General features: G+C 44.9%; 1 protein-coding gene across 1 annotated transcript in view; it reads right to left on the bottom strand.

Annotated features, from left to right (window-relative positions):
• The window catches only part of LOC144612232 (E3 ubiquitin-protein ligase TRIM39-like), a 50,211-nt gene that overhangs the window by 10,083 nt on the left and 20,631 nt on the right, over window positions 1-19,497 (bottom strand). The window contains exons 2-5 of the mRNA XM_078431791.1: window positions 13,928-14,212; window positions 13,741-13,836; window positions 11,630-11,916; window positions 11,104-11,222 (exon numbers count right to left, since the gene is read on the bottom strand). Coding sequence (XP_078287917.1) covers window positions 11,104-11,222; window positions 11,630-11,916; window positions 13,741-13,836; window positions 13,928-14,212 — 787 coding nt within the window. The remainder of the gene's footprint in view (window positions 1-11,103; window positions 11,223-11,629; window positions 11,917-13,740; window positions 13,837-13,927; window positions 14,213-19,497) is intronic.

Genomic DNA, 19,497 nt, shown 5'->3' with positions numbered 1-19,497 from the left:
GAGGGGGACCTAATTAAAACATACAGAATAGTGAAAGGCTTGGATAGAGTGGTTGTGGAGAGGATGTTTCCACTAGTGGGAGAATCCAGGACTCAAAGTCATAGCCTCAGAATTAAAGGACGCTAATTTAGGAAGATGAAGAGAAATTTCTTTGGTCAGAGGGTGGTGAATCTGTGGATTTTTTTTGCCACAGAAGGCTATGGATATTTTTATGGCAAAGATAGATTCTTGATTAGTACAGGTTTCAGAGATTATGGTGAGAAGGCAGGAGAATGGGGTAAGGAGGGAGAGATAGGTCAGCCATTATTGAATGGCGGCGTAGATGCGATGGGCGAAATGGCCTAATTCTACTCCTATTCCTTTTGACTTTAATTCCCTGCTGCCTATTCCTTTTCACGTACCCATTAATTCTCATTCATCCTCCCACCACCCACCTCCGCAGGAATAATTTACAGTCGCCGATTGACCTTTGAACCAGCATGTATTGGGCACCAAAGATACTAGAGGAGCAAGATAGACCACCCGACACGTAAAACCGTAGTTGGTCATGGGTAAATTTCAGCGCCATTTTAGTAAACAGATTCTGTGTGCCAGACTGGGCTGTGTTCACAACTCTCTGCGATTTGTTCGTATATAAAATGTTTGCAAACAATTATTTTTGTTCTTCTTCTTGGATAAGTTGATGGTTGACACCTATGACTATTTCTTGACGAGTTGCCGCTTCATGATCTTTAAAATATGGATGTTACTGATTGAATATTTGCACTAGAGATCCACTCTATCTGTATCAGGCCAATTGATCATATTTAATGAACTGTTCTTCTTTGCTTTCTCTGTTAATTTTATTTTCACTTCCACGAGCCGTATCTCTTTTTGCTTTATTTTAGAAAGTCATGGAAGCAGAGATTTGGCATTTGCCAACAATAGAACTCGACTGTATCCACAATATAATCGAAAAGACATTTAACTTTATAATTAGAGCCAATAAAATTTGAATTGGTGAATTGATTATCCTTGACAGCCACTAAAATGACCAATGCTGCCTGATGTGGTACAGAGCACGAATCCAATTCAAATAGACACAGTGGTGGAGTCAGGGCCGTCTTAACGCATGGGCCTGATGGGCACTTGCCCGGGGGCCCATGAGCATAGGGGCCCCATGCTGATCTGTGTATGTTAAGTGACTTGCAGTAAATAAATACTACTTTAAAAATGTAGGTTCAATAAGTGCTTTTTTCGCAACATTTCCGGTCACTAAGTGCTTCTCACAGCGATCTGTAAGTGCTTTTCGCAACAATGTAGCACCCTAAGTCCATCGCTAAGTGCTTTTCGCCGGCACGACAGGGGGGGGTCTGGTAGGGAAAGGGGGGTGGGGGAGAGTAACGGTAGGGGCCCCAGTACACTGCTTTGCCCGGGGGCCCATAATGCTGTAAAAACGGCCCTGGGTGGAGTAAATCACCGGGTCAGGAGACTTACTCTCATTGGAGAAAAAGGATGGGTGATGTTTCATGTTGGGACCCTTCTTCAGACAAAGGAGGGAAGGTGAAGTGCTGGTATAAATCAGGACATGATCATTTCATTGGTTAGCTGATATGCAAAACAGTGCAACCCTGTATATCTTGCACACAAAATGATGTAAAACTTACCATGAATGACAGAAATAAAAGGTGTTATCCTTGTTTTATGAAATTCATTTTTGAATGATGTAAAATTGAAGGGGGTGCAATATACTGCTAACCCACAAATGTATCGTTATGAGATATTCACATTTAAAAAATCCATTAATCACAACAAAACCTAGAAGGTGCCTATGTTATTTGACCAACTTATCGGTTAAATTTAAATATGAATTTTTTACAGTTTGTAGGATTGTGGGTAAGTATCGTGTCAATGCCTGTAACTCATTTTTCACAAAACTGAGGGTTAGCACTATATTGCACCGACCCCCTCAATTATATGTTAAATTCAAAACTAAACTATGGTGGTAATGTACATTATTCATGTCTAAAATCACAGAGAGTGGTGAAGGTGTGGAATTCTCTGCCTCAGAAGGCAGTGGAGGCCAGTTCGTTGGATGCTTTCAAGAGAGAGCTGGATAGAGCTCTTAAGGATAGCGGAGTGAAGGGGTATGGGGAGAAGGCAGGAACGGGGTACTGATTAAGAATGATCAGCCATGATCACATTGAATGGCGGTGCTGGCTCGAAGGGCTGAATAGCCTACTCCTGCACCTATTGTCTATTCTCTAAAGCTAGCACTTCTGTATAAGTGTAGGTATGTATGCATTACATTTTATTACACTAATGTAGAATGAAAATAATGGAAAAATGGAGATAAGACTTTTCTTTGCCTTCCATCACAGTGAGGGTGCGCCTGGAGCAATCACTGTGATGGCTGTTTGTGTTAAAATTGTAATTGTGTGTCTTGTGTTCTTTATTGTCTACTGACGGACCCTGACGTGAGAGGACGCTGGCGCTATTTGTTCACCGCTTCTCCGTCAGGACAATCCGTTTGTTTGTTTTTATGTCTTGACTGTTTTTGTAAAGCGTCTTTGAGCATTTGGAAAAGCGCGATAAAAAATAAATGTTTATTATTATTATTATAAATATCTTAATATGTGTTCATAGTTATTTTATTCACAATATTAGGATTTCTGGAAATAAGTTTGATGTCACTGATTGCGAATGTGTACGGGAAGGCCCTAATGAAATGTATGTGAGAGAACAGTGATCATGATAGAGAGAACCATGCACTGAGAAGTGTGTGAATGTCTGATTTTATATTTGTATATATATTTGTATATATTGGGTAAAGAGAAAAAGAGAGAGAGAGAGAGATTGAAAGTAAAAAGGTTGCTAAACAAATAATTAGAGGAAATCACTAGAAAGTAACTAGACATATATCTATGTATATATATACCATAAAGGTTGAATCCTTTATGGTTGATGTACATCATTTGTAAAATAAGATGAAAAGAGAAATAGAGCGTTGCTTTAAATCAAAGTTGCTTCTGATCCACGAGAAGGAACTTTGAGATCTATTTATCTCCATCTTGCCTCTCACACACAAACAAACAAACACACATTCATATCTATACATATATATATATATACAAGTTAAATTTGTGCTGAGTGTGTGTTTGAGCAATACAAGGGAAACTACACAAAGGAGGGGACTGGGGAGGAAGGATGGGAGGGACATGGGCAGAAACAGTAAGAAAATAAAACCAGAGAAATTTAGCAGGGGGAAAACATTTAAAAATAAAAATAACAATAAAATGTGGGTTGAAAGATGAGATATTTTCTGCACTTTGATGGGATCATCACACATACTGTTCCCCCACAACACTGATTACACAGCGAGAGGTGGGTTTTGCTTACTAAAATGATGTTACATACTACACTTCAGTGGACGCAATTTCGACGGAGTGGTTCATTTTGCTCCTCTAGTATCTTTGTTGGGGACGTGGAAGGAATCCGCCGCGGTCACAGGGAGAAGGCGTGAACCACACGGGCAGCGCCCGAGGTCAGGATCGAACCCGCTCACCAGAACTAGGAGACAGCAGCACTACATGTGTCACTGCGCTGCCCTGTTATTACACACATCACAGGGATCAAACCTGCACAAGATCAGGAAATCGAAACTTAAAAGCCTCACCAGAACTCCAGAAATCTTCTCTTTCTGTTGCTGCTCCATTTGCTGGATCTCTGATTTATCTTTTGTGAGAGACTGGATGGAAGATTTCACCTGATCCTGGAATTGTGTTTGGGAATCAGAAAATTAAATGGTTGAACAGTAAAAATGGAATTAAACAACGATGCGATTAAAATCGGTTTGCTTTTACCTTGTGGTTTTCAACAGCTTCTTTAACCGGCATGAAGCTGTGAGACTTGTGTTCCCGCCCAGCTGCACAAACCACACACATCAGCTTCTTATCAGTTTCACAAAACAGCTTCAGTTCTTCCTGATGTTCCTCGCAGTGAAGTTTACTTTCCTTCTCTGGAATTATTTCCCGATTCAGGCTCAGTGTTCGAGCTTTCTCAGCCAGTCTAACTAAGGCCCGATTTACTTTGAGGGCGCGGTCTGTAAACTCCTCTCTACATTCCGGGCAGGAGTTTCTCCCCTCCTTGTCCCAACTCTGTGTGATACAGGAGCGGCAGAAGTTGTGCCCGCACTCCAGTGTAACCGGATCGGTGAAGAAATCCAGGCAGATGGGACAAACTAACTCCTCCGTTAAACTCTCGACCTGGTCTTTCGAAGCCATTGTAACTCCGCCACTTCCTGGTTCAAATTCTTTGGCGCAGCTGCTGAACCCTTGCAGTATCGGGGCACGGCTGAGGGGAGGCGGAGCTCAGCCCCGTCAATCACAGCCCTGACCAGTAAGTGGATGCTATTTGATACAAGCTGCCTGTAAATTTCATTCCCTTAAACTAAATACATCAGTGTTTCCCATCGTGAATTGTTCATTATATTAGGCTGCACAATGATATTATATCCACAGCAAACACTGTTATTTCATTTAACAGTCTCATGTGCAAACTTGAATTCAACTCAATGAGCCAATTATACTTTATTGTCACATGAACCAAGACACAGTGAAATGCTTTGCTTTTGCTTGCAATCCGGTAAATACAGACCTCCCCCAGGCAGTACAGAGAGAGTCGCCACGTTTCTGGGGCCGACAAAGTTGCGGGATGTTTATGGAACTGTCTATATTTCCCCGCAGCGGTGAACCAGGTCCCGCCGGACGATGCAGCAGGCGCCCCCGCGCCGCCCCCCTTCCCTCTCGGCTCTGATTTTTGCACAGTGGGGGCAAATTTCAAGGGTCATGTTTTATCACACAGGGTGGTGGGTGCCTGGAACGTGCTGCTGGACTGGTGGCATTGCATAGTCTGATCTGGGCTGAAGGGACTGATCTAGTTCTTTGTGGCCATCAACTAAACCGACAGGTTCATTACAGCTCCCATTCCCAGCTCCTCCCCCACAACCATTAGGTTGTTGGACCGACCTGCAGTGCCCGCGTTTGGCCCATATCCCTCCAAACCTGCCCTATCCATGTATCTGTCCAACTACTTCGTAAACGTTGTGATAGTCTCTGCCCAACTACCTCCTGCAGCAGCTCGATCCATATACCCACCACCCATATTGTGTTACCCCTCAAGTTCCTATTAAATCTTACCACCCTCACCTTAAACTTGTGTCCTCTGGTTCTCAATTCCTCTACTCTTGGCAAGAGACTGTACATCTTCCCGATCTGTTCCTCTCGTGGTTTTTAAGTCCTCTCTAAGGTCATCCCTCATCCTCCTGCGCACCAAGGTAGAGTGTTCCAGCCTGCTCAACCTCTCCTGAGAGCTCGGGCCCTTGAGTCCTGGCAACATCCTCGTAAAACCTCTTTCCCTCTGATTATGCGCACTCATTATTGCAATAACAGGACGTTGCATTGTCGATAAACCGCCGTTCATCACAGATGGGGATGTTCAGAATTGCACAACGCTCAGGTTTGCTGACTTCCCATCAGCGTCTGAAGCAATTGAAGCCTGATTGGGTCAGGCACTCCACCAGCACGCGCAGTGGAGGACAAGCCCATGTCAGCATCAACCACGCTGAAGTGGAAATGGCGAAGGGCATCAGGCTCCTTGGCGTAAATATCATCAACGATCTATGGCGGACCAACCACACTGCAGACACAGCCAAGACGCCGCACCGACACCTGTACTTCATCAGTGGACTGAGGAAATTCGGCATGTCGCCAAACATGTGGTCAGGACAAGACAGGCTGAGCTATAGGCAGAGATTGAGTAGGTTGGGACTCTATTCCTTGGAGTGCAGGAGAATGAAGGGTAACCTTATAGAGCTGTATAAGGTCATGAGAGGAATAGATTGGGTGAACAGAGTCTCTTGCCCAGAGTAGGTGATTCGAGGACCAGACGACTTAGGTTTAAGGTGAAGGGGAAAAGATTTAATAAGAACCTGAGCGGTAACTTTTTGGCACAATGAGTGGTGGATTTGTGGAACAAACTGCCAGAGGATGTGGTTGAGGCAGGGACTATCCCATCATTTAAGGAGCAGTTAGACATGTACATGGATGGGCCAGGTTTGGAGGGATATGGACCAAAAGCTGGGACTAGTGTAGCTGGAACAAGTTGGCTGCTGTCTCACTCTTTCATTCTATTACTCTGACAAACCTCCAAGATTCACCATAAAATGCGCACTGTCTGTTTGCGTCACAGCTTGGTTTGGGAAAAGAGCGCAAGAAATTTCAGAGAATTGTGGATGAAGCCCTGACCAGACTCCATCTGCACTTATTTCTGTCTCGGAGAAGCAGACAACATAATCAAATACGTCCCACCCCGGCCATTCCCTTTTCTCCCTGCTCTTGTTGGGCAGAAGGTACAGAACCTTGGAAGGGCGCACTGCCAGTCTCAGGGGCAGCCTCCTCCACTCTGTTATCGGGCTTCTGAACGGTCTTTCCATCAGCTCGTCATTAGGGGTTGAAGGGTCTGTTCTTGTGCTTCACTGATCTGTACCTTGTTTTCTCTGTTGCGTGGTAGTTGAAGGTTATTTTTCTGATGAGAGAGAAGTTTACAGTGGACCTTACTTTACTTTAGACATACAGTATGGAAACAGGCCCATCGATCACCAATTCACTCCTTTTCTAGAGAGATGGTGTCAGACCGTTGAATTCCTGCAGCTTTTTGTGTCTGTCATCAATTCACACTTATTCTCTGTTGTCCCAATTTCCCATCTACTCCCCACACACTTGGGGCTTTTACAGAAGGCCAATAAACGTACAAACCGGCATGTCCTTTGATTGTGGGAGGAAACCAGAACACCCGGAGGGAATCCACGAGGCCACAAGGAGAACGTGCAAACTTAGAACAGTCAGCAGCTGAGGTCAGGATCGAACCCGGGTCCCTGGCCTTGAGGCAGCGGCTCTTCCCGCTGCTCCACAATACCTCAGAAATATTACGCCTTCTCTTTCCAAATACCCCATACTGCCGCCAAGGCTTTCTGTTTTTTTTCTTGGCAGTTTATGGGCAGATTCACATTCCAATCGCCCATTGAACTGGAAAAACTAAAATAAAAACCCAGATGTTGAAAATCCAAAATGAAGACGTACAGTAAGATGCAAGAAATACTCAGAAGGTTGGTTAGCGTTTGTAGAGAAAGAAACGGAATTAATGACTCAGGTTGAACACCATTCGTCATCAGTATTTGATTTGGAATGTAAGGGCTGTTTCACCTTGCTGTTGCTGCCTGACCTGCTGAGTATTTGGGGCAATTTTTGCTTCTATTGCACATTTTAAAGCCTCAACGTTTTAAGCCATGCATTTGGTTTGGGCTTCGGGTGTGGTAACAGGTGACAAAAGTCACTTATTAAACCAGATTCCCGCTGTTTCTGCAATTGTCAAAGTGAATTCTCAAAGTTACAGCTGGTCTGTGGTCGCAACGCGTGGCGTTGCTGCCATCTACTGGCAGAACCAAGATGTGCAAACAGTCCTGTTCCCGATTAACAGAACACGGTTTGGTGCAGAGATACAGCACGGAAACAGGCCTTTCGGCCCCCCGAAGATAGACACAAAAAGCTGGAGTAGGTCAGCGGGTCAGGCAGCATCTCTGGTGAACAGGATTAGGAGACGTTTGGGGTCGAGACCCTTCTTCTGATTGGGAAAGTGAAACGAGATATATCGACAGTGGTACAAAGATTGTCAACAAATGAAAGAAAGATACGTGAACAAATAATGATGATAAAAGAAGCAGGCCATTGGTGGCTGTGAGCTCGGTGAAAACGAGTTACAGGCAATGAAACTCACCAGGACGACAGTGAAACTAGTACAACGACCAGGGTGGGGGAGGGACTGAATCCACGACCACCATCGATCACCCGTTCACACCAGTTCTATGTTATCCCACTTTCTCATCCACTCTCTATACACCAGGGGCTACTTCACAGGGGACAACTAACCTACAAACCCGCACGTCTTTGGGATGTGGGAGAAAAGCGGAGCAACTAGAGGAAACCGAGATTAGCTTGGCATTGTACTGTTCCACGTTCTATGTGGGCCGAAGAGACTGTTCTAGTTCTACATGGCCATCAACACCGAGAGACCCATTGTATCTCCCACTCCCAACATTCAGCTTTATTCTTCTGCCTTCCAGTAATTTCCGATTTCGTTCCTCTCTCCTATTTACACGTCCCGAGTCAAACCTTTCCCGCCCTCTTCCGAACGACATCAACACCAATTAATTCACTCTGATATAACAGACCTGTAGCTCTTGGAAATCCTCCTTCAGACCAAACAAGGGTCCCGACCCTAAAGCGTGTTCTGTACATTTCCATCCACAGATGCTGCCTGGCCCGGTGAGTTCCTCCAGCACTTTGCTGATTTTTTCCCCGCACCCCCATTATATTTCAACAGATTTCTTGTATCTACCATTTCCAATATTCACTTTGCCTTCTCTCACTTCAGACAATTTCCGATGTCATTCCCCCCTCCTGTCTCCACCTGCCCCCCCCCCCCCCCCCAGACTCGCCTTTACGCCGCTGTTGAAGTCCACACCAACACCGCTGGTGCCGCGTTGTGACTCGGGGCGAGTTTAGGGCCCACCGCCCGCGGCTGCTGCTGAACCCGCGGAGTCCGCGGGAAGGGAGATTGTTTCAATAGACAATAGACAATAGGTGCAGGAGTAGGCCATTCAGCCCTTCGAGCCAGCACCGCCATTCAATGCGATCATGGCTGATCACTCTCAATCAGTACCCAGTTCCTGCCTTCTCCCCATACCCCCTCACTCCGCTATCCTTAAGAACTCTATCCAGCTCTCTCTTGAAAGCATCCAACGAACTGGCCTCCACTGCCTTCTGAGGCAGAGAATTCCACACCTTCACCACTCTCTGACTGAAAAAGTTCTTCCTCGTCTCCGTTCTAAATGGCCTACCCCTTATTCTTAAACTGTGGCCCCTTGTTCTGGACTCCCCCAACATTGGGAACATGTTTCCTGCCTCTAATGTGTCCAATCCCCTAATTATCTTATATGTTTCAATAAGATCCCCCCCTCATCCTTCTAAATTCCAGTGTATACAAGCCTAATTGCTCCAGCCTTTCAACATACGACAGTCCCGCCATTCCGGGAATCAACCTAGTGAACCTACGGCTGCAAGCCCTCAGTAGCAATCTTTATATTTTCACAAAAGCGTTTCTGTTCCGATGACGGGCGCGGTTAACGCGTTAAAATGAACGGATCGACAGCTCTGATTGCACTTGCTGTTTATTTCTCTCTTCCCACATTTACATCCACCCAGGTTTTATTTCCGCGGTCACTGGGGTTTTTCACGACGAGGAATTTGGGGATTAAATGGGAGCCGTTCAGCGCCGACCTGTTGTCCACCGGGTTTCTGCCCCACAGCCCCCGAGCCCCGCTCCTGACGCCGGTCCCGGGACCCGACCCTTTTACACACCCGGAGCGGAACCGGAGCAGATTCTCAGCCACCGGTTTACATCCCAAGTCCCGAAGAAAGGATAAAGTTTCCCCGTGAATTTATTCCCAGTGAAGGTGTGGAGATGGGACTTGGTGGCCGCGTCGTAAAATGAAACCGTCCCGGACTCGTAACTGAGATAAACTCCCACCCTCCCGGGGATGGGACGGGCGGGGAGACGGGATAGAGTGGAGGTGGCTGCATCAAACGTGTCACCCACCCGCCTGATGATCCAGACTCCAGTCTCCGGGGTCAGTGTGACCCATCCCTTCCTCTCCACAGACTCTGCGGCGACTCCCAGTCTCCAGCTCTCACTCCCCCCCACCTCCACCTCCCAGTAATGTCTCCCCGATGTGAACCCCTCCGATCCCAGCACACACTCCCAGTCTGTAAACCTCTTCCCGGTGTCAGGGAGACTCCTCCGGGTCCCGGTCCGTCTCACCCTCTTCCGATCCTCAGACACCTCGAGCCGCGGACCCGCTGTTTCCACATCCAGGGTGACGGAGACTGGGGGGAGAAGCAGAGAATCAGAGAGTCCCCGGGGGGGGGGGGGGGGGGGGGGGGTCGGGGGGAGACTCGGGCAGCGCGGCCCCGGGACCGGGGGAGAGGCCGCTCGGCCTCGGGCACAGGCGGGCGGACAACTGAAACCCCCCCGCCCGGGGTTTCACCCACAACCACATCGGGGGGACAACAGACATCTCCCCCCCGGAGTTTTTAATCCGAGGACGGCGAGGGGAATTTCGTGAGGTGGGGGAGGGTGGACGGGGAGGACGGGTGCGGAGAGTGAGGAGGGGGAGGGTGGACGGGTGCGGAGAGTGAGGAGGATTGGGAGATTGCGGTGGTGAAGGAGAAACGAAGGGGGGGGGGGGGTACTCACATATGGAGGCAGATCGGAGCAGGAGGATATAGAGGTTAGAGGTAATTTGAGGTTGTTAAAGAGGAGGTAGAGGTGGGTGGTGGGGTCATCATGATCACAGTGAAAGGGGGCAGACACGAGGGGCCAGATGACCTGCCCCCTGTCTCTATGAGTGGAGGGTGAGAGAGAGGGAGGGGTGGCTTGGACCATGGAAGGAAGCAGAGGTTGAATGATCGGGTGTTGGACAGAATGGGTGGAGACTTGTGGTTGTGGGGTCGATGAAAGAGAGCGGATTCACGGGTGGATTTGATGGGTGTGTACAACTAACACACTGATCTCATTGTAAACCAATATATGGACTTTACTGCGGGACTTGACAATGTTCCGCGTGTAAGGCTGGTCCAGAAAGCGAAGGGAGGTGGGATCCAAGACGAGTTGGTAAAATGGACCCATAATTGGCTTGGTGGTTGGAGGTGGAAGGTAGCGGTAGAAGGATGATTTTTCTGCCTGGAGGTCTGTTACTGGTGGTGTGTATCACAGATCGGTGCTGCAACCTTTGCTGTTTATTTCATATTTTCCTGGCTTGGATGTGAATGTAGGAGGTGTGTATAGTACGTTTGTGGAGAATGGGAAATGTTATGGGTTGCGAGGATGTCTGTCAAAGTTTGCAACATGATCTCGGCTGGATCATCAAAACATTTTCATGCGTGGATATCAATTCTGGAGAACGCAGTTTTCTTCAGACAAAGAGGTGTTAAGAGGTATCAGTTTTACCTCGCTTGATGATATCAGATGTTTCTCTCAATGCCATGTTGTAGAAAAAGGTGCGATCAAACGTTTCAATCGGCAACGCGTCATCTACCACCAACATTGGTTTGGCTTCATCACTAAACCTGCAAATATTTAATAGCTGGTTATAAACTGAGCATTTGAGCTGTTTTTTTTAAACGTACATTGTTTCAGTCAAAAGCATGTCCTACCTCGTCTTGCGACCAGCTACCTCCTGAAATAAATAAAACACAAATGTCAATAAACTGAGATGGATCGTCATGATCCCGACAGCGGGTATTTGGCCAAATTGCTACAAAAATCCCAAATGCAGTAAAGAGAACGTGGAATTCACAGGATGGCCTGAAGTCAATATTGCAGATACATTTAAGTTGAAGTGGGATGAATACATGAGGATTCCTGGAATTTGGGGCATTGTTGTCGGATGTGGTGAGTAGTTGGAACAGACGGAACATTGACCCAGTTCTGAACTACTGGTAAATGCGGCGTTTATTTCAGAAGTTTAACCCACCATTTTTGGGAATGTACACTTTCACTTCGCCAAACTGTAGTGTAACCCCTCACCTTCAGAAATATCACGCCGTCCTTGTGATCTATCTGTTCCTGTAACTTTGAGAGCTCCTCCTGAATGGACTTTAAATTCTCTTGAATCTCTTGAAGATTTTTCTCCATTGTTTTTACAATCTTCTTCTCTTCCTCCTGAATCTCTCCCAGTAAGCACTGCTCTTTCTCAGTGAGAATCTGGTGCAGTTCAGCAAACTGGGATGTGATCTGTGACTGAAGGTTGTGTGACTCTTCCTGTTAGATGAAAGTTCAAAATCAATATATTGTGTTCCCTCATGACATGGAATGTGACATTTGGCTAGTCAGTGTCGGGTCCTGCAGTGCAGACCAACATGTCCATGCTGGGCTCTGTACGTATCTACACTAATTCCATTTACAATAGACAATAGACAATAGGTGCAGGAGTAGGCCATTCAGCCCTTCGAGCCAGCACCGCCATTCAATGCGATCATGGCTGATCACTCTCGATCAGTACCCTGTTCCTGCCTTCTCCCCATACCCCCTCACTCCGCTATCCTTAAGAGCTCTATCCAGCTCTCTCTTGAAAGCATCCAACGAACTGGCCTCCACTGCCTTCCGAGGCAGAGAATTCCACACCTTCACCACTCTCTGACTGAAAAAGTTCTTCCTCATCTCCGTTCTAAATGGCCTACCCCTTATTCTTAAACTGTGGCCCCTTGTTCTGGACTCCCCCAACATTGGGAACATGTTTCCTGCCTCTAATGTGTCCAATCCCCTAATTATCTTATATGTTTCAATAAGATCCCCCCTCATCCTTCTAAATTCCAGTGTATACAAGCCTAATTGCTCCAGCCTTTCAACATACGACAGTCCCGCCATTCCGGGAATTAACCTAGTGAACCTACGCTGCACGCCCTCAACAGCAAGAATATCGTTCCTCAAATTTGGAGACCAAAACTGCACACAGTACTCCAGGTGCGGTCTCACCAGGGCCCGGTACAACTGTAGAAGGACCTCTTTGCTCTTATACTCAACTCCTCTTGTTACGAAGGCCAACATTCCATTGGCTTTCTTCACTGCCTGCTGTACCTGCATGCTTCCTTTCAGTGACTGATGCACTAGGACACCCAGATCTCGTTGAACATCCCCTCTTCCTAACTTGACACCATTCAGATTATAATCTGCCTTTCTATTCTTACTTCCAAAGTGAATAACCTCACACTTATCTACATTAAACTGCATCTGCCATGTATCCGCCCACTCACACACCCTGTCCAAGTCACCCTGCAGCCTTATTGCATCTTCCTCACAATTCACACTATCCCCCAGCTTAGTATCATCTGCAAATTTGCTAATGGTACTTTTAATCCCTTTTTACATCTATTTAATCCATTGCTTTCATTACCTTGGCAATTCAAGAGCTCGGCTTAATATGACTGAAATAGTTGGTGAAAGTAATGTACAAGCACATCATTCCCATTTCCCCAGTACAATTCCCTGCAACCTGTTCCATTTCATGTGTCCATTAACCCTCATTGGACAGAACCAGGTCACCAGGACTAGCAGACAGCAGCACCACTTTTAATGACAGACTTCACAGATTCATACAGCAAGGGGTGTTAGATACCGACCAAGACGTCCCATCTGCGCTATTTCCACCTGTCCGCATTTGCCCCAGATAGTTCTAAAACTTTTTTCTCCAGGAATTTGTTCAATTACGTTTAAACTGTTGTTATGGTACCTGACTCAACTACCTTCTCTGGCAGCTCATTCCGTATACCCACTACCAAAGTTGCCCTTAATGTTCGTATTAAATATGTTCCCTCTCACCTTAAACCCATGCCCTCGCACTCTCGACGCCCTACTCAGGGTAAAGGACTGAGTATTCACCCGAACATTTCGTTTCATGATATTATACACGTGCAATAGATCATTATTCAGACTCCTGCGCTCCATTTGGTAAAGTCCTTGCCTGTCCAACCTCTCCCAATAGCTCGGGCCCTCGACCACTGAGCTCTACACAGGTGCCCATTTATTACACACAACAGAGGGATTAAATCTACACAAAAACCTTAAATCAATAAGACAAAGCCTCACCTGAACTCCAGAAATGCTCTCTTCCTGTAGCTGCTCCATGTACTCGATGTCTGATTTCTTTTCTGTGAGAGATTCGAAAGATGATTCCACCTGATCCTGGGGTTGGGTTTCAGATCAGAGAATAAACATGTCAGACAATAAAGAATAGATTACACAAAGATGTCATCAAAACCCGATTTGCTTTTACCTTGTAGATTTCAACAGCTTCATCTACCGGCATGAAGCTGTGAGACTTGTGTTCCCGCCCAGCTGCACAAATCAGGCAGATCAGCTTCTTGTCTGTTTCACAAAACAGCTTCAGTTCTTCCTGATGTTTCTCGCAGTGAGGTTTACTTTCCTTCTCTGTCCGATTCAGGCTCAGTGTTCGAGCTTTCTCAGCCAGTCTCGCCAAGGCCCGACTAACCCTGAGGGCGCGGTCTGTAAACTCCTCTCTACATTCCGGGCAGGAGTTTCTCTCCTCCCTGTCCCAACTCTGTGTGATACAGGAGCGGCAGAAGTTGTGCCCGCACTCCAGTATAACCGGATCGGTGAAGAATTCCAGGCAGATGGGACAAACTAACTCCTCCGTTAAACTCTCGACCTGGTCTTTCGCAGCCATTGTAACTCCGCCACTTCCTGGTTCAAATTCTTTGGCGCAGCTGCTGAATCCTTGCAGTATCGGGGCACGGCTGAGGGGAGGCGGAGCTCAGCCCCGTCAATCACAGCCCTGACCAGTAAGTGGATGCTATTTGATACAAGCTGCCTGTAAATTTCATTCCCTTAAACTAAATACATCAGTGTTTCCCATCGTGAATTGTTCATTATATTAGGCTGCACAATGATATTATATCCACGGCAAACACTGTTATTTCATTTAACAGTCTCATGTGCAAACTTGAATTCAACTCAATGAGCCAATTATACTCTATTGTCACATGAACCAAGGGACAGTGAAATGCTTTGCTTTTGCTTGCAATCCGGTAAAATACAGACCTCCCCCAGGCAGTACAGAGAGAGTCGCCACGATTCTGGGGCCGACAAAGTTGCGGGATGTTTATGGAACTGTCTATATTTCCCCGCAGCGGCGAACCAGGTCCCGCCGCATGAGGCAGCAGGCGCCCCCGCGCCGCCCCCCTTCCCTCTCGGCTCTGATTTTTGCACAGTGGGGGCAAATTTCAAGGGTCATGTTTTATCACACAGGGTGGTGGGTGCCTGGAACGTGCTGCTGGAGTGGTGGCATTGCATAGTCTGATCTGGGCTGAAGGGACTGATCTAGTTCTTTGTGGCCATCAACTAAACCGACAGGTTCATTATAGCTCCCATTCCCAGCTCCTCCCCCACAACCATTAGGTGGTTCTTGGACCGACCTGCAGTGCCCGCGTTTGGCCCATATCCCTCCAAACCTGCCCTATCCATGTATCTGTCCAACTACTTCGTAAACGTTGTGATAGTCTCTGCCCAACTACCTCCTGCAGCAGCTCGTTCCATATACCCGCCACCCATATTGTGTTACCCCTCAGGTTCCTATTAAATCTTTCCACCCTCACCTTAAACTTATGTCCTCTGGTTCTCGATTCCTCTACTCTTGGCAAGAGACTGTACATCTTCCCGATCTGTTCCTCTCGTGGTTTTTTAGTCCTCTCTAAGGTCATCCTGCTGCGCACCAAGGTAGAGAGTTCCAGCCTGCTCAACCTCTCCTGATAGCTCGGGCCCTTGAGTCCTGGCAACATCCTCGTAAAACCTCTTTCCCTCTGATTATGCGCACTCATTATTGCAATAACAGGACGTTGCATTGTCGATAAACCGCCGTTCATCACAGATGGGGATGTTTAGAATTGCACAACGCTCAGGTTTGTTGACTTCCCATGAGCGTCTGAAGCAATTGAAGCCTGATTGGGGCAGGCATTCCACCAACACGCGCAGTGGAGGACAAGCCCATGTCAGCATCAAACACCCTGAAGTGGAAATGGCGAAGGGCATCAGGCTCCTTGGCGTAAATATCATCAACGATCTATGGCGGACCAACCACACTGCAGACACAGCCAAGACGCCGCACCAACACTTGTACTTCATCAGTGTTCTGAGGCAATTCGGCATGTCGCCCAACATGTGGTCAGGACAAGACAGTCTGAGCTATAGGCAGAGATTGAGTAGGTTGGGACTCTATTCCTTGGAGTGCAGGAGGATGAAGGGTAACCTTATAGAGCTTTATAAGGTCATGAGAGGAATAGATTGGGTGAACAGAGTCTCTTGCCCAGAGTAGGTGATTCGAGGACCAGACGACTTAGGTTTAAGGTGAAGGGGAAAAGATTTAATAAGAACCTGAGCGGTAACTTTTTGGCACAATGAGTGGTGGATTTGTGGAACAAACTGCCAGAGGATGTGGTTGAGGCAGGGACTATCCCATCATTTAAGGAGCAGTTAGACAGGCACATGGATGGGCCAGGTTTGGAGGGATATGGACCAAAAGCTGGGACTAGTGTAGCTGGAACATGTTGGCCGCTGTCTCACTCTTTCATTCTATTACTCTGACAAACCTCCAAGATTCACCATAAAATGCGCACTGTCTGTTTACGTCACAGCTTGGTTTGGGAAAAGAGCGCGAGAAATTTCAGAGAATTGTGGATGAAGCCCTGACCAGACTCCATCTGCACTTATTTCTGTCTCGGAGAAGCAGACAACATAATCAAATACGTCCCACCCCGGCCATTCCCTTTTCTCCCTGCTCTTGTTGGGCAGAAGGTACAGAACCTTGGAAGGGCGCACTGCCAGTCTCAGGTGCAGCCTCCTCCACTCTGTTATCGGACTTCTGAACGGTCTTTCCATCAGCTGGTCATTAGGTGTTGAAGGGTCTGTTCTTGTGCTGCACTGATCTGTGTCTTGTTTTCTCTGTTGCGTGGTAGTTTGAACTGGAAAAACTAAAATAAAAACCCAGATGCTGAAAATCCAAAATGAAGACGTACAGTAAGATGCAAGAAATACTCAGAAGGTTGGTTAGCGTTTGTAGAGAAAGAAACGGAATTAATGACTCAGGTTGAACACCATTCGTCATCAGTATTTGATTTGGAATGTAAGGTCTGTTTCACCTTTCTGTTGCTGCCTGACCTGCTGAGTATTTGGGGCAATATTAATTATTATTACTATAGTATTATTATTGGGTGTGTGTGTCTGTGTGTGTGTGTGTGTCTGTGTCTGTCTGTGTGTGTGTGTCTCTCTCTCTCTCTCTCTCTCCACCCTCCGCTTGATAAAATGACATTTACAATGAACAATTAAACTAGACCCTCTCTCCCTCTCTCTTTCTCCCCCACTCTCTCTCCTATCCCTCTCTCACCCTCTCCCCCCTCTCTCTCTCTCCCTCTCTCCCCCCTCCCTCTCTCTTTCTCTCTCTCTCTCTCTCTCTCTCTCTCTCTCTCTCTCTCTCTCTCTCTCTCTCTCTCTCTCTCTCTCTCTCCCCCCCCTCTCTCTCCACCCTCCGCTTGATAAAATTACATTTACAATGAACAATTAAACTAGACTGACATTTGATAACCGTCTGATGAAGTCAAATGCGCTCTCCCTCCCCGTGAAACACGACAACCTGTGCCTGACATTTGCTGCGGGTGCAGCAGTAACAAATAAACTGCTTTTAATAATATTTTTTATTTTTGAAAAGCATATGTACAAATAGAAATAAGAAAAAACACATTTGTTACAAAGTTCTTACATAGCTTCAATTTTTAAATTTTTGAAGAGAGAAAGTAAAAATAAAAATAAAAAACTATAAACTTGGGGAGAGAGAATAAGAGGGTTTAAAAAAAGGGTCTAACAATAAAAATTAAAGGGAGTAGATCCGGGAGACAATAACCACAGTTGTACATCCAACCCCTAACTCAAGTTTCAACTTTTAATTTAAATTTTTTATTTTAGTCCTGTGCCAAACCCATTTACTTTTCTAAAAATTCAATAAATGGAGACCATATTTTTAAAAATAACTCAGGTTTGTCGATTAAGGCAAACCTTATTTTTTCCAAATGCAGGGTCTCTGTCATTTCCGTAGTCCACATTTTAATTGTGGGGGTTATTGGTTTTTTCCAAAATTTAAGTATTAATTTTTTCGCAGTTATTAGACTGTAATCAAGAAAATGTACCTGACTTACTGTAAAATTTGTAGTATGTTCTGATAATCCTAATATAATTAATTTTGGATCCATATCTAATTTTTTATTAATAACTTTAGAAACTATTTTAAAAATCTCCAACCAGAAGTTTTGCATTTTTATACAAGTTACGAAAATATGAGTTAAATTAGCTTCTTGAAATTGACATTTATCACAAATAGGAGAGATACTAGGAAAAATCCTATTTAATTTCGTCTTCGAATAATGTAATCCATGTATTATTTTAAATTGTATTAAGGAATGTCTAGTATTCAATGAACATTGATGTATATGTTGTAAACTTTCATCCCATATATCTTGCATTATAAATTGATTCAATTCGTCCTCCCATGCTCGTCTATAAGATTCTGATGACGGAATGTCAGTGTCAAGGAGAGTATTGTAAATAAAGGATATTAATTTATTTGAATTATAATGTCGATTCAGGCATACATCAAGTGTTTCTGGACCTCTAAACTTATATTCTTGCATGTGTGATTTTACATAATCTCTAAGTTGTAAATATCTAAAATAATTATTAACATGTAATCCGTACTTCTGCTGTAAATCCTGAAAAGAAAGAAAAGTTCCCTTATGATAAAGATCTCCCACCCTTTTAATTCCATAACTTTTCCATTGAGCAAAGCCTCTATCTAAGACAGACGGTTTAAAAGAAGGATTATTCGCAATAGGAAGGAAAGCAGATAATTTACTCAATTTTAACGTAAGCTTTAATTGTTTCCAGGTACGGATAACACTGTGTATAATGGGATTACCTCCATATGTTTTTTTATTTAAATTTATTGGAGCTAAGAGGATCGCACCAATATCGAATGGTAAACAATCCTCTTTCTCCATCTTTAACCAATCCGGTTGTTGATCAGAATCATCCAACCAGCAGGTTATATTTTTAATATTAACCGCCCAATAATAAAATAAAAAGTTAGGTAAAGCAATTCCTCCATTAATTTTAGACTTACATAGATGTCTTTTATTTATTCTATGAGTCTTGTAGTCCCAAATAAAATTAGTAACAATTGAATCAATTTTTAAAAAAAACTTTTTTGGAAGATAGATCGGAATTGCTTGAAATAAGTATAGTAGCTGTGGAAGAAAGATCATCTTTATAGCATTACTACGACCAACTAATGATATAGGGAGTGTTTTCCAAAATTGGATATTTCTGTGTAATTTAGTGAGTAAAGGAGGAAAATGTAATTTAAATAAAGAAGTATATTTCCTAGTCACGTAAATTCCAAGATATTTAAACTTTTCATAGGCAATTTTAAAAGGAAATTGTTGAAGTATGGCCGGATTATGCTCCATTATTGGCATAATTTCACTTTTATACCAGTTAATTCTATAACCTGAAAATGAACCAAATTGAGTTATGAGATTTAATAAATTCGGAATGCTAATTTCTGGCTTTGTAATATATATTAATACATCATCCGCATATAAAGAAATTTTATTGGTTGTATGTTTAGTGTTATAGCCATGAATATCTGAATTTGATCTAATACTCTCAGCAAGTGGTTCTATAATAAGGGCAAATAGAAGCGGTGATAGTGGACATCCTTGTCTACAACCCCTAGCTAAATGAAATTTAGATGACAGCATTTGATTAGTTAATATTCTAGCT

This window comes from Rhinoraja longicauda, chromosome 43 (genome assembly GCF_053455715.1).
Source record: "Rhinoraja longicauda isolate Sanriku21f chromosome 43, sRhiLon1.1, whole genome shotgun sequence".
Lineage (NCBI taxonomy): Eukaryota > Metazoa > Chordata > Chondrichthyes > Rajiformes > Arhynchobatidae > Rhinoraja > Rhinoraja longicauda.
The sequence above is the reverse complement of the archived record's forward strand: the minus strand, read 5'-3'. Positions and strand labels throughout refer to the sequence as shown.